Raw genomic sequence first — 22786 nt, 5'->3', positions numbered from 1 at the left:
GCACGGCCGAACCCCGCCGCCCTGCCCGTGCCGGGCCGCGCAGGCGCCTGGACGGCCCGCCGCGGGGCTGCTGGGAGGCGTAGTGCGGCGCGAGGCGCGCTGCCGGCCGCAGGGCTGCGGTTGGCGGCGAGAGGAGAGGCGGCGCCGCGCTCCTCCCGCGGGCCGGGGCGCGGGGGCGGGGCTGGCGGCATGGCGGGCGGCGCGGCGGGACGGCCGTCAGGGGCCGCGCTGCTGATGGCGGTAGCGGTGCTGACGGCGGCCGAGCGGGAGCTGCGCTTCAAGGCTCCGCCGCCCGCCGAGGCGCCGGTGCGGCTGTTCACCGAGCCCGAGCTGGCCAGATACGACGGGCAGCAGGTAGGGCCGCGCCGGAGAGCGGGGGCTGCCCGGCTGAAGGGCCGCGAGGCAGCCGGGTTCGGGTGCCCGTCCCGCTGCACGGCCTGGAGCTGCCGAAGCTCCGCGCTGAGCCCGGCGGACGTGCATTGCTTCGTGCACTGCTGCCTAACGAGGTCACTGGACTTCAGGTTACAGAAACTTTCTCAGAATGATTCGTTAAACCACACCTTTAGGCAATTTTTTTCTCCCCTCCGAGGTGATAAAATAACGAAGTGATTGTAACTTCAGAGTTTTTAGCTTCCTCTGAGACAGAGAGTCGGCAAATCTTCCAGATGAGAAGTTGCTGCATCGGTTGCAATACAGAGAGATGCCTTCTCTTTTGACAGACAAGCTGGCCAGCTTTCCCGGGGCCTTCTCAACATCCTCCCAAGGAGCTCGGCAGCTTGCACACCTCATGCAGGCAGACAGCAGCAGATCCCATTTGGGTGTTAATCCCTTACTCTCTTAAGCAAATAAAGAATGCTGTTTGCCTGCGTCTTTTTAACTGGGGCAACATCCATCTGCATTCCCAAGAGCAAGATGTAGAGACAGTTTGAAGCACAAGCAAGAAATGTCAAGGGAGAAAACAGGTTTGTTTGTATACATACAAACAGATTTCTGCAAAGTAAACAGTTTTCATCACTGTCAGCTCCAAAAAAAGGCACTGCATTATGGAATACAGCCATACACTTCACACACCCTAAAGCATTCAGGAGAAGGGCGGGGAGATGCAATGTTGCTGTCGGTCTTCAGATGGCACCAAGATTTTTTTGCAGGGAGCGGCTTGTGATGTAGGAGGGCACAGCCTTTCTTTACCTCCTTTGTACTTCCTGACACCATTTTCGTTGTTGTTTCTTCTCTTTCTGCTGCATGTGGCCAGTAGCTGACACAAGGATGCATGAGTAGGTGGTATCTGAGAGCCTTCAGAATGGCCAGGTATGAAAATACCATGCACTACATTGCCCATGTACAGACATGCCATTTGTACCAGGTTGTTGACTACAGGCTGTGTATGTACTGTGCATTGGATTGTAAGCTGCTTGAGAACAGACAAATAAGCATTTTATCCACTCCTAAGCATGCTGAGCACTTACAGATTTCATAGGTAAAAGTAATTATATTTTGCCTACTGTTAAGAACTGAGGACATACCAACTTCTTTCTTTCAGGAAGGACAGCCCATTTACCTAGCAGTGAAGGGGGTAGTGTTTGATGTCACCTCTGGGAAAGGCAAGTTGGGTTTTCCTCTCCTTTCTCCTTTGTTTTTGTGCTGTTGTTCAGTCATTTGTTTTCAAATGTCCCCACACTATTAAAAACCCACAGTTCAATTGCAACAAAAAGAATATATGTTTTCTGTTTTTTAAAAAACTCAGTTTTCCTCTGCTGGTACCTCCCACACTAAGGTTGTTTCTAGGATGTACTCTGGTTTGCAGTTACTGCACACCCACAGATAACCCAGCATAGTGCAGGCAGCTCGGGCTGATGGCAGAAATGCTGGAGACGTCTGCCTGGCTCCCCATGTCCTTGCTGTCTTACTACTCTGGGCACATGAACTGGCCAGATCAAGGCTAACTTGGATGCGCCTGTATCACATTGCAAGGAGTTTTTTTTCTTTCAGTGGAAAGCAGAAAAGGAAACAGGAGGTTATAAAATGTTTGAAGGCACCAAAGGTTCCTGGCCATTCAACTTAATGCCATAACAGGCCTTCATGGCTTGCTGCTGTGCTTGTCCTAAGCTTATTCATATGCCTTGCTTGGGCATACATGTCCGATAATCTTCAAATCCTAAGTGAGACAAGGCTTGCAAATTCTGGAGTCTACAAACAGTCTATGAGAATGTAAAGCACTGGTCCCTAAAATTTTGAGACTGCAGCATTGGAATGCAGTGGCTGTGTTAAATTCTGTCCTCTGCTTTCTGAGGACTGAGAACAAAAAATTTTGGAAGGAAGAATCTTAGACTTGAGGTAACAGTTTCAACTCACTAGCAAGTGAAATAGGCTGGTGAAAATTACAGGCTGAAACAAGCCCTTACACTGTCAGATCATTACTTGTGCAGTTTTATGTTTGTTTTGTTATTGTTGTTTGACAGAATTTTATGGAAAAGGAGCCCCATACAATGCTTTGGTTGGGAAAGATTCAACAAGAGGAGTTGCAAAGATGTCTCTGGATCCAGCAGATCTTACTCATGACATAGTAAGAAACTGACAAGTAATTTCATTGCATCTTGCAAAATTTCATTCTTTGGCTTTGTGTGCTGCTAGTCAGTGTACGTGAAAAGCTCAGAAAGATGGTGAATGATAACATTCAGTTAGCTTGTATGAGAATAGAACAGTTTGGTTGGAAGGAAAGTGGGTTGTTGCTCACTGTACATCTGATTTACTTCTTAAAAAAAAAAAAAAAGAAAGGTGACTAACAGTTTGTTTGACCTGAATATGTTAAAGTTTTGTAAGGCTGAATGAGAAGAAAGAAATTACAGGTTAGTCCATCAATTTAGTTAATCATGCCCTCCAAAATAAACCCAAAAGCTGACCTTCAGACTCACAGTAATCAAAATAAGAGAAAAATTAATTTTAATACCTACATTTTTATTTCTTTGACCCTAATTCATTTAGACAGGACTCACGGAAGAGGAACTAAAGTCACTGGATGATATCTTCAATAATGTTTACAAAGCCAAATATCCAATTGTTGGCTATACTTCTCGAAGAATTCTGAATGAGGATGGCAGCCCCAATCTAGACTTTAAGCCTGAAGATCAGCCACACTTCAACATTAGAGATGAATTTTGATAAAGCATTTTTGTACCTGGAAAATGCCTGGGGAGAAGCATGATATATTTCCTGAAAGGCACAACCCTATGTACTGGATATGTATACACATCTATACTTTCTAAGCAGAAGACTGATCGATGACAGCTAATATTTGTAATGCATAACTGAAAATATGAAAGAAAACAGATCTGTATTAGTGGCATACACACAGGATCTTTGCTCTGAATGATGGGAATTTTTTGATGTTTTTGAAAGTTCTTTCTGCTTGTATTTCTTTGTTTGCAAGTACATTATGTAAAATTACATTTCTTAGCGGAGAAAAGAAAGCCTTTAAGGGTTGAAACATGAATGGTTTTTTTGTGAATCCCAAATTGTTTTTCATTCTTTGGAAAAGTAATGCATTATCTGGATGAGCTAACATTAGTTCTCTGCTTCATGTGAGTATTGGCCCCATGTGTGTAAGGATGTGTAATAGATGCTTGTACTTTAAAAGGCATCGTAGGTTTAGTATATGATAGGTTTGAGAACACTGGATATAAAAACATTCACTCTCAAAACACAGTTACAGTAGAATATTTATGTAAAGCCTACTGGAAAAATATGGTTTTCTCTTTATGAGAACTATGTGATACTTTTTTTTTTTTCCTGAAAAAAGTATATCATCTATATTGGACTATTATGATTTCCTTTTAACTTCCTCCACTCTTTCTCTCAAACAAAAAGGAAATCATCACCTACTGTTTACCACATACTCTTACAGCCCGAGTTTGTTATAGCATTTTAGAATCCTTCACATTGACAATTTCAGGTCTCATTTTAAATTTCTGTTAGTTTTTCTTTGTTCTTACTCTGGCTTCATCACTGTTGTTGTTGCAGTGAAATGTGCGTTCATGTGCTGTTTTTCCTTTTTATCTACTATAAACCTCCAGGTCCTCAAGGGCAAAAACGCAGTAAAGCAAGAGGACAGTACAAGCGTGCGCTCTCTAAATTGCTGCTGACCACTGACTTCTAGTAACTGAAGAGGAATGTGAATTGTCACATGTGGATTTTTTCTATCACTGCAATAGGTTGACTTGTCATGGAAAAACTGCGCATCTGCTCCCACTTCCTCAAAGATGTTTTCTTCTACTTCTTTAACATTTTGGCTGTTTTTTTGAAGGAAATGTATTTAGATGATTCTCCACTTTAGGATTTGGATGTTGTGCTGTGAGAAGGGGTCTGCTGCCTGTCAGTTATAGAAAGTGTTTCTACTTTTTTAATATTTATTCTTATTTTCACAGTGCTACTGATTTTACTTTTGTTTTGTATGTTATCACTACACCAGTTATTAAGCCCTAAGTTTTCCACAGAGCCCATTCTATTTGTTGGTGCTCTGGGGTGAAAAAAGTAGGTTTGCATTTATGAAGTAAATACCACTTCAGATGATTGGTTTTGTTTTACTGTCATTATTATAACTGCTAACCTTTTGATCATACACCACCAGCAATAGCTGGGAGTTGGCTCCTTGATGTAATACCTGCCATTTTTATGGGAGTACGCATCAACTCGCTGATAATGGCTGCTGTCCTTCTGCCTGCAGTTCTTCCTTTTCCCTTCCAGTTTACTTATGGGCTAGGCTGCAGTAATTGGGCTGCTGTGACTACTATCACATTATTGCTTTATCTAGGATCAGTTTATCCACCAGTATTTCCTAGATTTTGTAGCTAGATTGTAACTTATGGCTTAACGTTATTTTCTCCCTGCTTTTTCCTGTTAATGCTGATCTCAGCGCAGCTAATTCATCAGCTCCCACTCAAATTCAGATCCATTTTGGTGAAGAAACATCCTGCTGCAACAGGAAATGGCTGATACAAACTCCGCTTTCAGTGTGAGATCCTTGTGGATCCAACCTATCCTTATGTCTGCAAACTGAGGGAGATACTCCTGTCCTTCCCTTCTGTTACTCATATGAATGATATCACTAATGAAATGAGTGCACTTTGGAATGTAAAATGTTTACTTTTTGTTTTCGTTTTGTTTGGGGAACTGAAGTATTCCCTTATACTTCCCAGGCTCTTTGACGTTCCCACTCAACAGAACAGTATTATGGCAATAAGCCTTATGCAAACATAGGTCCTCAACTAATCTTACTTATTTAATGTATTCAGAGTACCACAATATTTCTTTCAGTGTTAATTTGACGACAGTTTGTTACTTATTTTGCTCACAAGCAAACTGGTATTGTGTTGTTCAGTCAATTGCATTTCCCTGACCTCTGCATTATTCCAGTAAGACAACTGCCCCCACTATCTATAAGCTGCAGTCAAAACAAGCACACTGTGTAAAGCCCTGCTGTAGTCCAGTTACTACCCCACAGCTCCCTTGGAGGGTGATTAATTTCTAGCATTTCTTTCATTGCAAGTGCCAATATTTTTGCTGTGCTGCTTCTAACCTGCATCTTGCTGATTTTACATGGGTGTTTTAATGATCTGAGGTTTTAATGGATAGCTGCACCGAAATACCTTATTTTAGTACTTAACAATAGTCTGCTTTTCAGAACATTAATGATTATGAAATTATATAGGCTTATAGGGTTTGTCACCTATGCCATTCAGTGGGATTCAGCTGCACATCCTTAAGATGTGCTAAGTCATGGAGATTCATATTTGCATATTTTCAGATGAATACTGGATATCCTCAGGAATACCTTAAATATAAATACCTTAAGGAATAATAAATACCTTAAGGATAATAATAAATACCTTAAGGAATACCTCAGGAATACCTTAAATACCACCTTAAAATCCCTAGAACTGATGTTAATGGTAACAGTTACACACTTTGCAGTTCATCATGCATGTATACTATTGCTTGAAGTTTTTGTGTCCATTCAGGAAATAATAGAGAGCCACACAGCTCAGATGACAGATGAATGCAACATGAGGAATACTGAGATAGAGTAAAATGCATGTAAGCCCATCACATGAAAGCTACTTACACTGTCTAAGGAACTGACAGTTTCAAAGATTTTGTGTGTGAATGACTTGATTAAAACAAAGAAACACCCTGAACTTTTATATTTGTAATAAGTATTTGACTCAGAGCCCTATCTGTGAATGCTGATAGTTGCAGACATAACGTAGGATGTATCTGACTACTTTGAGAGAAAAATCAGTGCTATATCAAAATGTGATTTTTCTTCACTCAGAAGTCTCAAAGCATATTACAGGTGAACATTATTGCTAGAAGTACTTTCACAGCATAGGCATTATTTTGATCTCGGTGTCTTGACAAAACAAACAAAAAAACAAAAAAACAAAACACAGAACCAGTCAAAAACCTTACACAAAAAACCTAACCCTGACAATAGAAGAGTCAGGAAGTAAGAACACATCTTAGGATGGTACTGGGGCAATCTACACTGGAAAGGTAGATTTGGCAAAGCAGTACATGCAGATCTGGTAACAGACAGGGCTTCCCATTTTTATTTCAGTCAAATGTGGTCAGTGATAACAATGTAAGCTTATAGCCTGTCGAGTTTTACACAGCTTCCTTTTTTTTTTTTTTTTTTTTCCTTTTCAGTCAGAGGTGCAAGTCCTAATTTACTTGTTTACAAAACATATGCTCAGATCTTCTTGGCTTGGGTAAGCTGTTGACAAGAAATCCACAATAATTAACTTTCTATTAAAAATAGAGCTCTGCACCTGGATTAACTGCAGAGCAACAGGATGTACTCCTGAATAAACAATTCCTATTACTGTTTCCCATAGGTTATTTGTAGCTGCTGCAATCAGAAATTCTGCCCTGTAATGAATATTTCAGATTACTGTTCTCTGTCCTGAGCTTGACACCAGCCTTAATCTTTCTGACATGAGACATGATCCTTCTGAGAAGTTAAAAGTTTAGAAAAATCTGGGTAAAAGCCATGTTAGAGATAAGCCATCCAAGAAAATCAGAATATGAGGTTGTTATACTTCTTGGCATGTCTTCTTGGGCTTTAAGAGATTACAACACCACCAATAGTAGACTAATGATAAACAGTCGCATGTACTGAATGTAAACAGTCCTAACATGTAGGAATGTTTGAAAGTAGAGCTGAACTTAAAGCCTCGCAGCCCTCCTTTTCCAGACAGGAGAGTCTCTGAATAAAAAAGGCCTACAGGTAGTATTTGCTTCAGTCTGCAAAGGAAAGGGCATCTTCTTTTCTGGTACTCAGGCAGACAGAATTAGATGATGATTAAAGTGAAAATGTCCTTATGTGTTGTTCTGTGCTCTTCTGCAGCAATAGTAAATCAGTGGTGTTGGATATGCAGAGCATTGTTGCCAAGCCACCAACCCACTATGCCTGAAGGATAACTTTATAGATTAAACTCCTAACTGGTCAAAAGGAGCTGTGGCAGATCGAGAGCAACCTGGGAGACTGCAGCTACCTACCCTTTACTTAAAATTGAAAGGTTCTTTTGGTAATGATCACAGATAAATGCTGAATAATTTCATCTCATTCTACATTTAGCCCTTTGATAATTATGTTTGAGCTCAGCTCTTAAAGGCAGTTCCATTGAAAAATCTAAATATTGTTACACAAAATGTAAAGTGTTAATTTTGAACAGCACCACTGTGCATCTGTGCATCTCCTAGAGGTACTTTAAAAATGAATGCTTTGCAGGGATGTTTTAGGAGTATGTGCTGAGTCTCTATGATTCTATACACTGAATATCACATATGTCTTTAAGTTGCTGCTGCCAAGGATAAATACTTCCTTCCCAGTTCTCTGAATGGTCTCCTTTGAGACTAGTATGTCTTGGAGCTGGAAGAAAACAGGCTGCTGAAAGGTGAACATGTGAAGCAGCAGTACATCACTGGGATAGAACAATCCACAGCAGAGAACAAAGGTGAGTGAAATTCTACCTATGGAAAGCAGCAGGAGGTTATAAACAACTCACAGGAGAGCAGTTTCAGAAGTGGTGAAATCTGCTGATGCACTCAGAGAAAAGGTTGAACTTCAGAATGGAAAAGTGTGACATCCCCTTCAGATGCGGTTCTGGGAAATTCAGCAGTTTGTGGCTGCTGGCTCCTTGCTTGACACTCAGTCTCATTTCCAAAAATATTGAGGCATATGGCTTTGATACCTTGCAGGTGCCTGGATTCACAGCAAATCGCACAGGTGCTATTCAGCCCATAACTTAGCAGTTCTTCTCCTTTCATCTTCGGAAGACACCCACTTTAGTCGAAGAAAGAAGGCTGCAATTTTCCTGACCAGGGACACAGAGATCAAAGTGCAGACAGTTTCCTGTCTGTTAAATGAGCTCATGCCTCCCTCGAATTCCCTTTGCCGTACTGGGAGCTTTCAGCCATTTGAAGAAGGCAACATCAGTTGGATACAATGGCTCATGTTCATCCGTGTCTGTCGTCTCTTGGAATTTGCCTGTGCCCATTGGACATTTACTGGAATACTGGTAAGAAGAACAATGATCCCAACAGTACTTCTGGCTCAGCTGTTAAAGATATTGTATAGAAGGTATTTCACAACATTGCCAAGATGCATAATTATACATTCAGAATGTGCAAAATGAAGCTGCAGCTGGAAGCTAGAGGTAAACTTTACATCCATAAACTAGGCTTAGCTGGTTTATTTTAAAATAAATGAGATATTTCAAATAAGTAAGAAGTGGGCTTCCAACCCTCAAACCAGAGTTTGTAGACTTTGCAGACAAACTAACATGAACTTCTGTTAGCATCTTAAGGAGCTTTTCAGCTTGGAAAAGAAGGAGTAAATTCTTCAGCAGGTTTTTATCTGAATAATTATATTAGCTGTATCTGCTAAACAAATTAATATGTATTTATGAGAACATTTAATACATAGGGAAATAGCTGCAAATGATTATTCCATAATATTGTAGCAGGCAACACTGCATGCTGTGTCAGAGAGTTTGGATGTAAGTTTCTCATGATTCTGTGAAAACCAAAGGCGTTCTAGATGAGTCTTTTAAACAAATCTGGCTTATGTTACCCTTAAAAGAGTAGCTCCCACTCCATTACAGTGTTTGATTTAACAGCAGCAAAAATAAGTCAGGGGTTGCCCTGATGCTAACTGAAAAAAATATCTCACCAAATGTTTTTTTTTTCCACAGCTAGCAACCTGCTGGCCTCTTCTATTTCTGACTGCACACACCATTCATATTCACATAACAACACTCTAAGAACTGCATCGATTATTTACATCAGTAGTTCTACAATTCTGTATTAAAAACACATTCTGCGTTTAATGCATTTGAATTGAAAGCAGAGACGGGCAGCACCATGTGAGTGGTGAAGTTTCCATGACCCACTGCGAAGCACTGTGTTTGGAAAGCAAAATCAGTTCTGCAGAATGTTTATATAAAAGCATTACATTTCATAACTTCCTCTAACTGGACCGTCCTTTCAGTTATATCTTTTTCCATCAACGCATTTACACTGACTCATTGCGCCTAAAAATAGTTTAGATTTACTTTATCTTTTTAAACTCAGAAAAGCAGCACAAAATGGACCATGCCTACATGTAGTTATCTGAGAAAACCTACTTTGCTATTTCAGCTCATTCGTTTTGGTGTCTGAAAATCACTGAACCACAAGTTGATTAAGTTGATATAAATTTACATAACCATAGCCATTATCAGTCAAGAACCTCACCCCAGTTTACAGTGTAGTAGAAAACTACTCTTTAAGCTATAGAGAATGTTTCACTCATCATGGAAGCATTGTATCCTCTTAGAAACTGAACGTAACTGCAGAATTACCTCGGACCTATGCTAATATTACTTCAATTCAATCCAAACTTTCTGAATGTAATTTATTCCTGTGCTGGAGCAATTCTATGTTGCAGGAGTCGTTTTTACCCCTCTGGAGCTGAGGAAGCACACTTTGAATAGCAAGCTCCTGTCCTGTCAGGAAGGAGTCACAACCGTAATTCACAGTGCTATGACCTGCAGTGTGATGGTTTCAGAGAGGAAGAAAACAAAGGAGGAAATAGAGGAACTGCAGAGGAAGGGGTAGAGATGCAGCTGCACAACAGTGAGCTGATACAAATGTCAACACTAAGGGTTACTCCTCTGTACAGATTTTTAGCAAGTGCTAAGCTCAAAGATGTTTTGAAACAGCTAATAAGAGAGAGAACAGCACTGATATCATTTACCTGTCATCTATATATACTTCAGAAAGTAGACTTCTGCTTCCAGCTATAAATCACTAATACATCTAACTTTCAAACAATGCATTACAAGTTGGCCTTCAGGTTTATAAAGATCATCCTGATGTGCTCAGTGCTGCTTCCTTTTGAGACAGTCTACAGAGAGCCAGGCTCTGCGCTGTCTGCGTCCGTACATCACATGTGTGCAAAGCGTCTCTCTGGAGCTTTCAGTTCTTACCATTTAATATTCATGACAACCATCACTAACCTGCCAGCTGCACGGCCCTAGGATCCTGCCTCCAGACGATGCCAGAAGTTAATTTCTAAACACACAACTCTTGGAATACTGTGTTTTCCACAGCAGAGGTTCTGTCAGCTTCAAATTCTTATGTTCAAACTAACAGGATGAAGTGAAAGACAGAAGGAAAACTGCTAGAGAAAAGATAAAGCAAGAACGAGGGAGATTTCAGTACTCTCAGTTAGTGAACAATGTGGTTAAGCAACTAAATTAATCTGATTGGTTAATTATTCATTCCAGCATGTATGCCAAAGCTTTGGAAAAGCTGACAATTCACATGCATCCATTAATAATAAAATGTGATGGGGCAAAAGGGGAGGACGAAAATCCTTGCCTTTAAGCTGCATGGAACAAACTGTGCGACCTTAAAATTACACATAGCTCTCTGCCTATTTGTCAAAATAATAAACAGATATTGGGAGTACTAAATATTTTCAGTGTCATTGAGAAGAAATATATTCATGCTAAAAGCAAAATCTGTAATTACATTATAATTTTAATGTGTGTATTTTTCATCAAGAATGTCAGAATAATCAAATAAGAATTAACATTCCAGATGATTCCATCACACAGCACTGAGAATTGCAAGGGACGATGAGCTTCAGCTTCCCTGTCACACAGTACAAAATATACAGTAGGTCCAACCCTGCCATCGTGGAACAAACTGAAAAGCTGACAGAATCAGGAAAAGGAAAGACCAGTAGGAGAAAGAAAGAGAATGAATGTAGAGAAGAATACCTCAAATTAAGCAATGGAGAGGTAGTAGAAATTTGGATGCCAACAGTGTCAGTGGAATAAGAGATCAGAGCCAGCCTTATTATCTAGTTGGGTCCTGCCTTGTTATTTCAGCCTAGTCTAGTGAGGAAAGGCAGCATACACATTTTAAAGAGAAAACCTGGAGATTTATTTATATTTTATATTGTACCCAATATTCTGCATTTTATTTCTCCACCTAAATTTCTGTGATGGCCTTTGTTTAATCAAAGGTGGGAAAATGCAAAGGTTTACGTAGTGCCTGAAGGAGAAAGAAATGATTTTCTGTAGTGCCTTGCAATGAAGCATCAGGGATAGATTTGCCAAAAAAAGCCAGCAGATGAGGGGATTACAAACTCACTCTTCAGTTCAGACCATAACATCTCATCATCTTTTCTGAGGAGTTATACATTTTCCAGGGGGAATCAACCTCCCAGAGGTGTTACCAGTAACTGTGTGCTTCTAAATTCACCTTCCAAAACTAAAGATTGTGAGACAAGCTCTTACATAAAACTTTATCCACAGGCAAATTTCAGAAACTTGTTATGCAAACAAGTTTATGAATGCTTCCTTCCCACTTACAAAGGATTCAGAAGACTTGAGGAACGCAGAGTACAAGTTATCTAATACGATGAACACAAAGTGAAGTTACCAAACCCAGGAATACCAAAGAAGCATAGGGCAAGGGCCTCTTACTTTTTCCCTAATGGGCACCAAATGGGGATGAGGACACACTACCACAGTCCACCTGCACTTCCTGGGCTGAAGTGACTCCATGATCAGGAGCATCATCAGCTTTCACCAGACAGTTCCCATACCATAAGGCCATACTGTTCAGCCATGTTCCTGCCTCTTGCTGCCTTCTGTAAAACCAATTCTTTGATGTGAGTTGAGCACCTGAGACCACTTTAAGTGTGCCAGCTTAGGACCAGCACTGTGAATCCTTTCGGTATACTATTGCCACCTTGTTCTTGCTCGTCAGAAGGAGTTGATGCTCCTCACAGTTGACTCTCCACAGTTAATTCAAACAGCCTTAAGGATCTCTCAGGGATAAGTCCATAGGGATTCAAAGCCTGATATGAAATCAGACCAGGAAGACCCAATTTTCTAATATCTCTCTTTGTACTTTGCTTGTCCTTTCATAAGCATAATCCTATAGCTGTCCAATGATAAGCATCCTAAATATGATAGAAATACTGTGCAGAAGAACAGAAAAACACAATGCAAGCTAATTTGCTGGCAGCAAGGTTCTCCTGCATTTCCACAGGGAAGAAAAAGCTCTAAATATGACTAGCATGAGGCTTGTCCAAACATCAAGTCGGTAGGGAAAATTATTGTATCAGCTTTAGTAAAAGCTGCCTATCAAGATACTAGGTGCCTTAACAATATCAAAATTAAAATTCAAGGGAAAGACAGTGAAAATAAGGGAAGTGCACCCCTATTGAATACCTAACAGCAACTCAACAAAAGAAATAATAAAAATCAAAATCAAAGCCTCTTTGTGCTCAGACTCTACTCTGGAAGCCACTTTGTTGGAAGATTTCACCTTTTCTCTAACACCAGGCATAAGCTTTACGCCACTGCTTTTTCAAAAAGAAGTGTGGCTCATCAGCCTGTTTCTGATCTCATCATAGACACAAGCTATCCATGATGTTGTTTATCTTCTGTAATTTGTCAGATCAGGTTTTTCCCTCGAGTACTTTTAAATTAAGTATTGCTTCTACCCACAGTTAATTCAAAACAGCGAAAGGAAGCAGGAATAGGACAGTAAAGTATGCACTAATAGGTAACAGGCCCAGGGAGAAAGTTTAGGGAAAGTTTAAGTTGAGAGAGTAACTATTTCTGTACAAATGGAAATCACCTACAGGCAATTTTGCTTGTTTTTAGAAGCCTGTTAACTCTGATATTTATGAAACTATTACACTGTTCCTTTAGCAACAATCACAACAAATACTTATTAAGGTGGTTGTGAAGCATGGGCATTTTTATCTAGAAAGCTCTTTTAAAAGCAGTACAAAAATGAAATTTACTTCTTGCTGCACGTATACCGCCAAGGCAGCTGAAAGAGCAATCAAAGTTTGCTTCACATTTCAATCTATGTTTCCCAGAAACTCCTCACTAGGAAAACTTTATTAAATTTAGTAAGTAAATTTAATTTAGAAAGAGTTCTGTTTTCACTGTATTTCTCTTCCCCCATGTTTTCCTGGACGGTTGCTTTCATAACAGTTTCTTTGGTTTGCTTTGTTTCTATGCAACTTGGAGTCATAAAACAATTTTCAACTTGCATACATCAATAAAAAGCTCCAACTGAGCTATGCTGATGTTCACTGTTTCAGAATCCAATCCCTCCTCCTTTTCCTGGACCATCAAAATCTATGTGGTCAGCTTTGATGTTTCCTATGGCGCTCAGAAACCTACATCCTCTATATTGTTTAGATTAAGCTCCAAAAGAGGACCTCTCAATTTGTGAACGTAATTACAGATCCAGTTTCCATCCAATATTTTTGAATTAGGCATTTGCTTTTGAATAAAAATATACTGGAACTTCAATACCCTACTGCAGTCATCTGCACACATCATTATCTCTTTGCTTTCACTGCTCCTTTTGCAGAAATTTTGTGGATACATGCTGCAAGGAGTTCTAGCAACACTAGCACAGATATTATTGCAAAATGCAGTACAGGATAATTAATAATGAATACTGGAGCTATTGCCAAATCTAGTGGAAGGCTCTAAAAAGAAATCACATGTTACGATGATGTGTATTCTTGATTTCTGGGGGTGGGATGACAAATTATTTTCCAATTGCATAGTACTAGGCAAAATTAAGCAGCTCTCCAGGGCTTTTGCAGCCAAAAGTAACAGCCATACAGTCTGGTTCTTGCACTAAATGCCCACTTCAGATTATGGTGTTCACATGCATGACGAGGATTGGGGATTGCTAACTGGAAAATGTTGGAATCCAGGAGTTAAAATGTTCAGTATAGCAAAACACAGGTTTGCCTACATCAGTCAGTTAGAAATGACACTTGCTGTATCCCGGTTCAAGGCTTAGTTTATGCTGTTGAAAAGCACTTCCATTATTCTTATAGTCATTCTGAGATAGAAGAGAGCAAAACCCACCTGAAGACAAAATGCAGGCAAAGATGGAAATCAGTGGGGCATTTTGTAGAATGATCCTGAGCACACATAAAGAGAGAAAAGGAGAGAGTTTTCTGAGGGCAGTGCTGCCTGAACTGAGAGGCTTGGATTACCACAAAAGGAGCTGTTTCCTTTTGTCTATTTTCCTGCTTCATACAGGGAAACAGGACTGCAGTTTAATCCCATTTTGATTACAAAGAATGTCCAGAAAGATTTCCTACCAATATTTTGAAAGAAATAAGCCCTAGATCTCATACACTGGCCAACCACCGAGGCAAAAAGTTACATAACTCACTTCATGCATACTGAGAAGTACAGAAAACAATCCAGCAAAATTCCTACAGACATCAGGCTCTTCTCATTCAGAATTCGTAATCTAGGGTTTTAACTTTAAGTAAAATACAGTATTAATATAAGGAGGGGAGAGTATGTCAAAACACATTGATGAAACTAACAAAAAAGGTATGAAGAAGGGAAGAATGGAAATAGTGACCTAGTTCTCCCAATCCCCAAATTCCTGTGTTATCCTGTGTGAACCACTGAAACCCTATGCTCTCAGCACTCAGGTTCACTTGCCCTGAAATCATCACCTAAGGCTTGACTCTGTCTTTCCCTGTTCCTCAGACCTCTGGAACACTATGTGCTGTGTGCTTTGATGCTGCATGAAATTATCTGATTCAATGTGAATACAAGCCAGAGATCTTGAGGTTCTTTACCTCAAAAGGATTTTCTTACACGTTTTCCCACATTCATTAATTTCTGACACCTCAGGATGTTCAAATGAACAAGACAGTGTGCACACAGAAAGATCTCCCTTGCTCAAGCAACGCAGTGGAGCAAAACAAAGAGCTGATACTGTACCTTCACTCGCACAGGTTAAAAAAAAGCCTTTCCTACTGTTTATTTTTCCATAACAGAATTTCATGGGAAGCTCTGAAAGCGTCTCTTGTAATTCCCTTTCAGAACAGAGAAATAAATAGAAGCTGCAGACTTTTCCAGAAAAAGGAAATCTGGCTCTTGTCTAGCTCAAGTTACTGCCAACTTCAACCCACTTGAACAAAAAACCTGGCAGGAAAAAAGAAAACGTCTCTGGTGCACTTTACTATTTCAGCCTAACAAAGTACTTGCTTATATATTGTAACTACTGAGAAAGGCAGAAATGATTTCAACTTGTTTTCTCAAATAGTATTCAGTTATTGGCAGCAGGCTGCTTAATGCAGTTGTGTTGAACACTGGAAAAGAAGGGGCTGGTAAGAAGTGCAGTTGTAATGCAAGAAAAAATGCATTTGTCAGCTCTTGTTCTTGCTCATATCTTGTTGCTACAGCCTCACACGCTGTAAGCTGGCAAGTCCAGGCCTGGCATTGTGTCACTGCAGTCAGCTGGACATCTGTGACAGCTGGTTTTCCACAGTGGCCCATTTAACTCTGAGATGCTTGGCTCTGAGAGGCCAGACTTTGTCCTTGTAAGCGGAACAAGAGAGACATCCAGTGGCTGGATCATATAAGTGCATTTTTAATCTAGCAAGACAAACTCCAGTATCCCAACGTATTCCATTCTAACCTGTATAAGAAGCCGTCCATATGCCAGCTGTGAGAGAATCACAGGAAAACTATCCTTCTGGCTGAAGAACTGCTGCTACCTCTGCTGAGTCTTCCTCCTGCAGACATTCTCTGTGCATGCTGGGTCTATGGGTGGTTCTTGCTTTCTCTCATAAGTTTAACTTCATTATTTTGATTCTCAATCGATGAAATTGTTGTTAAATTCCATGGAGCTATAGCAATTTCTGTCAGCCTAGAATCTCATTCTAAACATCTCATCGTTCCCATGGGTGCTTTTCACATCTACCATCTTTCATTCAAATATTTTCTCCAATTCTGTACTACTTACTTTCATCTGTACAGTAAATTGATTTCCTAGTTATTACTAATACCAGAGAATTCCAGAGAATCAATGTGGTAAATCTTTATATTAAGTGGCTTGATCTTCATGTAATAACAAGAAGATTCTAAATTTACGACTATAAATTAGTGGTATCTACAGTATGTGTTATTAAAAAATCCTTACAATTACTGTCCCATCCAAACTATATCTTACACACAAAAAGACAGATTCTTTGGAAACATACCAGCACAAGAGCACTCAGAAACTCAAAAACACAAAGAATGAGTAGATAGAGGAAAAGCAGAAACAAAGTTTTGGACAAATTATTAGCAATAATAATTTACAAGTAGTTTATTTGCTAAAAGCAAGTGGTATATATTAATAACTGGCTTTTTAAAGGGCACGACCTTTACAAACTTGAAAAATGTATACCAATAAAGATAAGAGAGTTAGGAATGGATTAATCCTCTAAAATGTAATGAAGAACTGAATGCAGCTGATTGCTGACTCCACTAACAACAGTGTAGAATGAGGAGATGTGGTTACAATTGATGGCTCTGAGCAAATATCCCTGTTTTTGGAAAGAAAACTGAATGCAGCCAGTGAAGTAAGGAGCGATCACGTAATGCGATGTCACAGACTAGTAAGGTATGCTGCTTGTTACTTAGGAAAAAAACTGACATACCCAATATGAGAAGAAATTAGGTTCCTTTCTTACCATATACATACACAGAAAAATGCATCACAAAAGCTAAACAACATATCAAGCTGCAATGGAGTTATTCCTAATATATAAAAACACAGAAGGAGATATTTCACTCTACTGTGTGTTACCTTGCAAGGTTTTTCAACCGTGCTGCTGTTGCTATTATTACTACTACTACAAAAACAGTACAGAAATGTCCACAAGGCACTTCTTACTGCTGCCTAGTAAAAATTCCTTGGTGTAATTTTCATATCAACACTCATTCTGTGCTTGAATGAAATAAAAGATTTCTTAACTATCAAACATCCATCGGGCTTGATTTTAATAGCTAGCATCATTAGAATCTACTTTGAGGCTTTAAATCAATATATTCCTAGACCTGAGCGTGACTGAAAAAATCAGAGCAAGTATTTTTCCTTTGGGATTTTAGACCATATTTGATGTAATTGGGAAGCCAAACAGACTCTGCTGAAGCAATGGAGCTATAATCAGCAAAAATTCACTTATACAGGTGGAGGCCCATGGCTCTGACTGGGGATGTACAGTGTTCTGATTTCAAGGCCCATCAACAGCAGAATCAGCAAGTCTCATGCCTCGACCAGCCTGGGGAGGGATTTGGCATTTAACTAATGTTGTTAGCTTATTCCAGGTCTTTGTATGGTGGTGGACCACCAGTGTCTGAAACACCTGCACACCAGAAAGCTGTGTTGCACCTAAAGCAATACACCTAAGCAATTTAGTATGTTACTTCCATTACTCCTATTTCCTCCGCTTCTGCAGCACTATGTTGTGACACGTCAAGCTGCAGCCCACCTAGCACAAAGGCCACCTCCCAAATTAGCTTTGAGCAGTGTTAAATTAACTGCCCAGCTGCCTCAACTCAAAACAACCTAGCTCAAGGACCTGTCCATCTGTCAAGTCTAGAATAGCTGTATCAGAAAACAGACAAAAACACTCACTTCAAAGCTTTTAAAGGCAAATCCCAGTCTTCTTTCCCATTCACAAAAGCAAGCTACGTTACTGGCAGTCAGGCATTAGGAGATAACAGATCTCCATTTTATTACCTGTGCTGTTATATGCTAGAATAGCTCTGTAGCAACAAACTGGCCTAGTTGGGCAACAATTCAGTAATGCACAAAGCTGTGGAAGGGCACCTACATAAAGACCACGAAGTTCAGAATTTGCTTGCCCAGAGGCAGTTTTGTCTACAGGAAGATTCTAGGTCAAGTAAGTGAAGGACAAATGGCAGCTGCGTTCCTACCAATCTGTCTTGACAGCCACTGGAAATTTGTGATCAAGTTTAAACAGTCAAAACTGGATTGCTCTGAGATTGTAGTTAGCAGTGTAACTGTACAATCCATCCTGAATGCTGATTTTTCCATTATACAAAGACACCTTGTGATCAGTCTTGGACTCATGAAAATCATTAATTCTTACCTAATTGCTGTACTCTGGAAATGAAAAGTCCTTCAGATTTCTGCCCCACTGGGAGGAACCACTTGGTTTCATAGCAGTTTCTTTCTTTCTATGCTTATTCTTGCAGAAGAGTGCATAAAAATCCATGTGAATTTTTTCCTATTAGAAGAAATGTTAATTATCAAAATGGTAATTCATGGAACTTTCTCCTAGTTCTGTATATTATTACACTTACATGAATACTAGAAACTAGAAATTAGTATTACATTTCAGGTCAGGTTTTGTTGCTCTCTTTTATTATTATTATTATTATTATTTAATTTAAAGGTTAAATCAGCAATTAAACACAAATAAATCAATGATTTATTAATGTAGGTCCAAATGTATTAACAAAACATTCTAATATATGTATAGGAAAAGTAAAGTAAATCTGAAATCACTTCTAGTTTTGTATTTTTTTCCCCTTAGCTTCCAAATTGCTTTTATCAGTTAAGTCTGTTATCATAGGTAGTAAGGTAGTAAGTTATCACTGAGGGAAAAGTTACAAGCCTGGGGTATTTACATATGGTAAGAACTCACCCTGATTTAATGCAAAAAAATAAAAATACCACTTCTGGGACAGGATTGTCTAACAAGCGGTGATACAGTACTGTTTTCTACATTGCAAACTCTTTGCACTTAGGAATTTGATTTCATCAATAGCCCACAAACACCACGATGAAATACCTAATACTGTCACTCCCCTTTCATACAGAAAACAGTAAGGAAAAATGACATTGAAAGTTTCACCAAAACTTTATAGAGTTGAAACGGAGCAATAACTCAAATCTCTTGACTTAGAATCACAGAACAATTTGAATTGGAAGGGACTTCAAAGCCCACCCAGTCCCAACCCCAGCCTTGGGCAGGGCTGCCCCCAGCATTACAGCTGCCCAGGGCCCCATCCAACCTGGCCTTGAGTGCTTGCAGGGATGGGGCACCACAACTTCTCTGGGCAGCTGTGCCAATGCCCCACCACCCTGAATGAAGAATTTATTTTTAATATCTAAAATCTAACTTGATGTTTTGTGCTTTTCCAACAAGTATTCTTCCACATGCTAGTTCAAGAAACAGCACAGAAGAATGGCTGAGGCAGTGAAACAAAACTCAAAACTAAACCTGAAACCAAATTATGTTAGCAAAGTACCACTATCACAGTTAAAATCAATTTTGTTACAAAGTTCCTCTGTCAAAAACTTCTTTCTCAGTGTTCGCTGTCATTAAGCAACCTTCTCAAAGCAAGTCGGCTCTTCTGGAATAGCATTAACGTGTAACAAACATAGAGAAAAAAGTGCCAGAAAGCTGCCAGCTTCTGATGCGAGCTAGCAAGCTGAGCGTTTTACCACTAGAGGACGGTATAATGTAACCAACTGGAAATGCAGCAGTGGGCTGAGGAGACTCAGGGCAGCAGCGCCGAGAAATAGGACAATCTGTAAGAAGAGGACTGTGAGGTAAAATTAAAAGAAAAAAAAAACAGCACACTTATTTCCCTGGAGCGTGGATTGGTGCACCAGCATACAGGCGACCAGTGATAATTCTGGGGGTGAGCTCCGGGGGCCAGGCAGAGTCCGTGGTGGGTCTTTGCTCCTCTGTTGGGCTGGGAGTTAAGAAGCCATTAAGATTCCAAACTGCTACTTAGCATAAATTCTCTTCCAGGGACCGAGGCACAATTCCGATTCCATTTATATTTCTGAATCATGGCATCAACTTCAGTGTCAAAGTTCCTGCCAATTTCTGATGCAGAGATGACCTGCTTTCCCCAGGACCCAGGTGAAGAGAGCTCTGCAATATCAGCAAGTGGCTTAGCAGGACAACCCTGAGGACCTCTGCAATGGCAGCATAGGATGGACAGGACTGGAATGAGAGATGTGATACGAGTGAGTGTTAGCTCAGATGTGAAAAAAGAGATGCAGCTGGACATATAGGAGAATTTGGTTGTCTCTCATTAACTATTTTTAAGGACCAAATTAGCCCAAATTAATAAAAATATGCAACACAGAGGTATAACACAAACATGTAAAAATAAGCAAGTTAAGTTTATGTAAGGAATAGACCCACTGCACTTGGGCAATGGCCTGAAGCAAGGAGAGCTATTGAACTATTCCGAGCTCTGATGGAGATCAAACTACTTGGCCAATCTGTTCATCTATGTCTATTTTTCTGTACAAGAAATGACAAAGTGCTTACGTCACTCTGAGAACTGTAAGTAGAACGCACTCGATAAAAATCAAAATCTTCCAGCATTATACCTCAAAAAAGTAAGGCAAGGAATGTCTTTACCGGAGGGAACTACAGCTCTGGGAAAGCAGTGAGACAAACACGAAAGGAGTGAATAGGCTGTCTCACTGCAAAGCTTCAAAGTGCACAAGTGCTGTGATTTACAGTACAAGAAACAGCAGATTTGAGGTGAACACCTAGAAGGGATTTACGTCTGTGCAGCACAAGGGGCCATTAGCAGCATCTGCTCTTGCACCAGTGCCAGGGCACAATGTGGAAAAGGACTAGAGGGCTGCACTGAGGAACACCAGCATCATACTGAACATTTCAGTGTGGGTTTGGGATTTTTTCCCCTCCTTTCTGTGAATTAATTTACATCCACTTCAATTTAGAACAGAACTACAGAACAGAATTTAGAGGCAATGAGATTTTTGTTTAGTGCACTACAGAAGAGAATGGAGGTTCACAGGAACTCAGGTCTAGGTCTCTGTTCTGAGCAGAAGTGACCACATATAACCCAGCAATTCCTAGGGAACTCAGTTACACCCTCTTTCTGTCTGCTCTGTACCAAAACAAGGTGTATTTTCACAAACATCTCTTTCAGCAACAGTACTGGCTTTAACACCTTGTTCCGTCCAGCTTATTTCCACCTTACACCACAGCCTTACTTATGCCAGGATAGCTGCTGGTAAAGGCACAAACTAAATTGTAGTGAGGAAAATAACCCCTCAATACGTAGATGAATGAATAAATTCGAGTTGAATTTGCTTCCCAGTCTAAATCAATGTGCAGTCACACAAACAGGGACAAAACAACATGCAGGTAAGGGTGGGAAGCAAGAAAGAAGGACCATCTAGTGGATGGCACTACATGTGCCTGGATGTTCCCATAGATGGAACTGTATGTGAATCTGCACCCCAGTGGGAAGCTGAGCACAATCCTTAAGCACTGCCAGTGCACATTTAAACTTTGACACCATCTCGATTGTTCAGCTCTTATCATTTTTACCTGAGCACCTAGACAAAACTTAGAGTTCTGGAGGTCTTTCCAGTTAGAAGACATCAGCATAGATCTTTAATTAAACATAGTAACTGGTTTACTACTACCGGTTTCACAGATAATAATTAGCTTTTACTACCAGTTTCAGTGAGTACTGTTAATTGATCATTATCCCACCCTATGCTCACCTTGCTCACTGGCCTTGCCTCACCAGCTGCAGCACACCGCAGGGACATTTGGCTCAGCCTCTGCCACAGCTGGGGAACAGAACGGGGCAGCCAGGCAAGGAGTGCAAAACTTTCCCCACACCTCTGCTGCTAGGAGCACAGAAACCTCCTCCGTTGATGCTAGGTCGGTTTTCTAACTCTTATTTGCAGGCTGTGTTCCTCATCACAGCTTTGGGCTCTCAGCTGTGCCAAAGGCAGGCACTCAACTTGCAGTCTAGCCGAAGGGCTAGAAACCTCCCACAGAGAGAAGGCAGAAACTACAACTGACTTTACACTTTGTTTGTTTTTCTTCTTTTCCCTCCAATTTATTTATCAGCTATACTCTCAAGATAAAACTAACAACTCGTTTTACAGAGCTTGATACTTTCCAGCTGTGCAGGAACCAAACAAATGAGATGGCTTACAAGAGCCCCCAACTGGTAAAGTGGGATACAGCCCTACATTCTCACTCATCTTTCCTCTATCCAAGATAAACTTCCTACTTACTCTGTGTTTCTTGTTTTAGCTCCCAAACTCAGCTGCATACGTTTCCTTGTCCTCACAACTATTTAGTATTGTCTATTATTCCCAGTGCCCAAGAACTCTGTGTGTATTTTTGTTTCCAGAATTGGTGATGTGCACGTCTCTCTCAGAATACAATTTCTGTAACATAAGATTGCATAAAATAAAGTGTATCAGTAAAACTTCCTTATTTCTGCAAAGCTCACCTGAAAAGTTAATAACACACAAACACACGAAGGCAGCTGCATCTTCCCCTTGTGTATGTATGAAACAAACAGCTTAACTCAATCATGGAAAGAGAATTTATGCCAATAATTGT

The 22786-nt window shown here is 40.2% G+C and overlaps 1 protein-coding gene across 1 annotated transcript; it reads left to right on the top strand.

Moving 5' to 3' along the window:
* Positions 1 to 189: 189 nt before the first annotated feature.
* NENF (neudesin neurotrophic factor) lies at positions 190 to 3159 on the top strand (the record flags this gene model as incomplete). The annotated part of the gene is made up of 4 exons (XM_079550297.1): positions 190 to 354; positions 1541 to 1601; positions 2460 to 2563; positions 2983 to 3159. 4 exons carry the CDS (start codon positions 190 to 192, stop codon positions 3157 to 3159), a joined length of 507 nt encoding a protein of 168 aa, XP_079406423.1.
* Positions 3160 to 22786: the final 19627 nt, after the last annotated feature.

Source organism: Tetrao urogallus, assembly GCF_951394365.1.
Source record: "Tetrao urogallus genome assembly, chromosome: 2".
NCBI classification, from domain to species: domain Eukaryota; kingdom Metazoa; phylum Chordata; class Aves; order Galliformes; family Phasianidae; genus Tetrao; species Tetrao urogallus.
The sequence above is the reverse complement of the archived record's forward strand: the minus strand, read 5'-3'. Positions and strand labels throughout refer to the sequence as shown.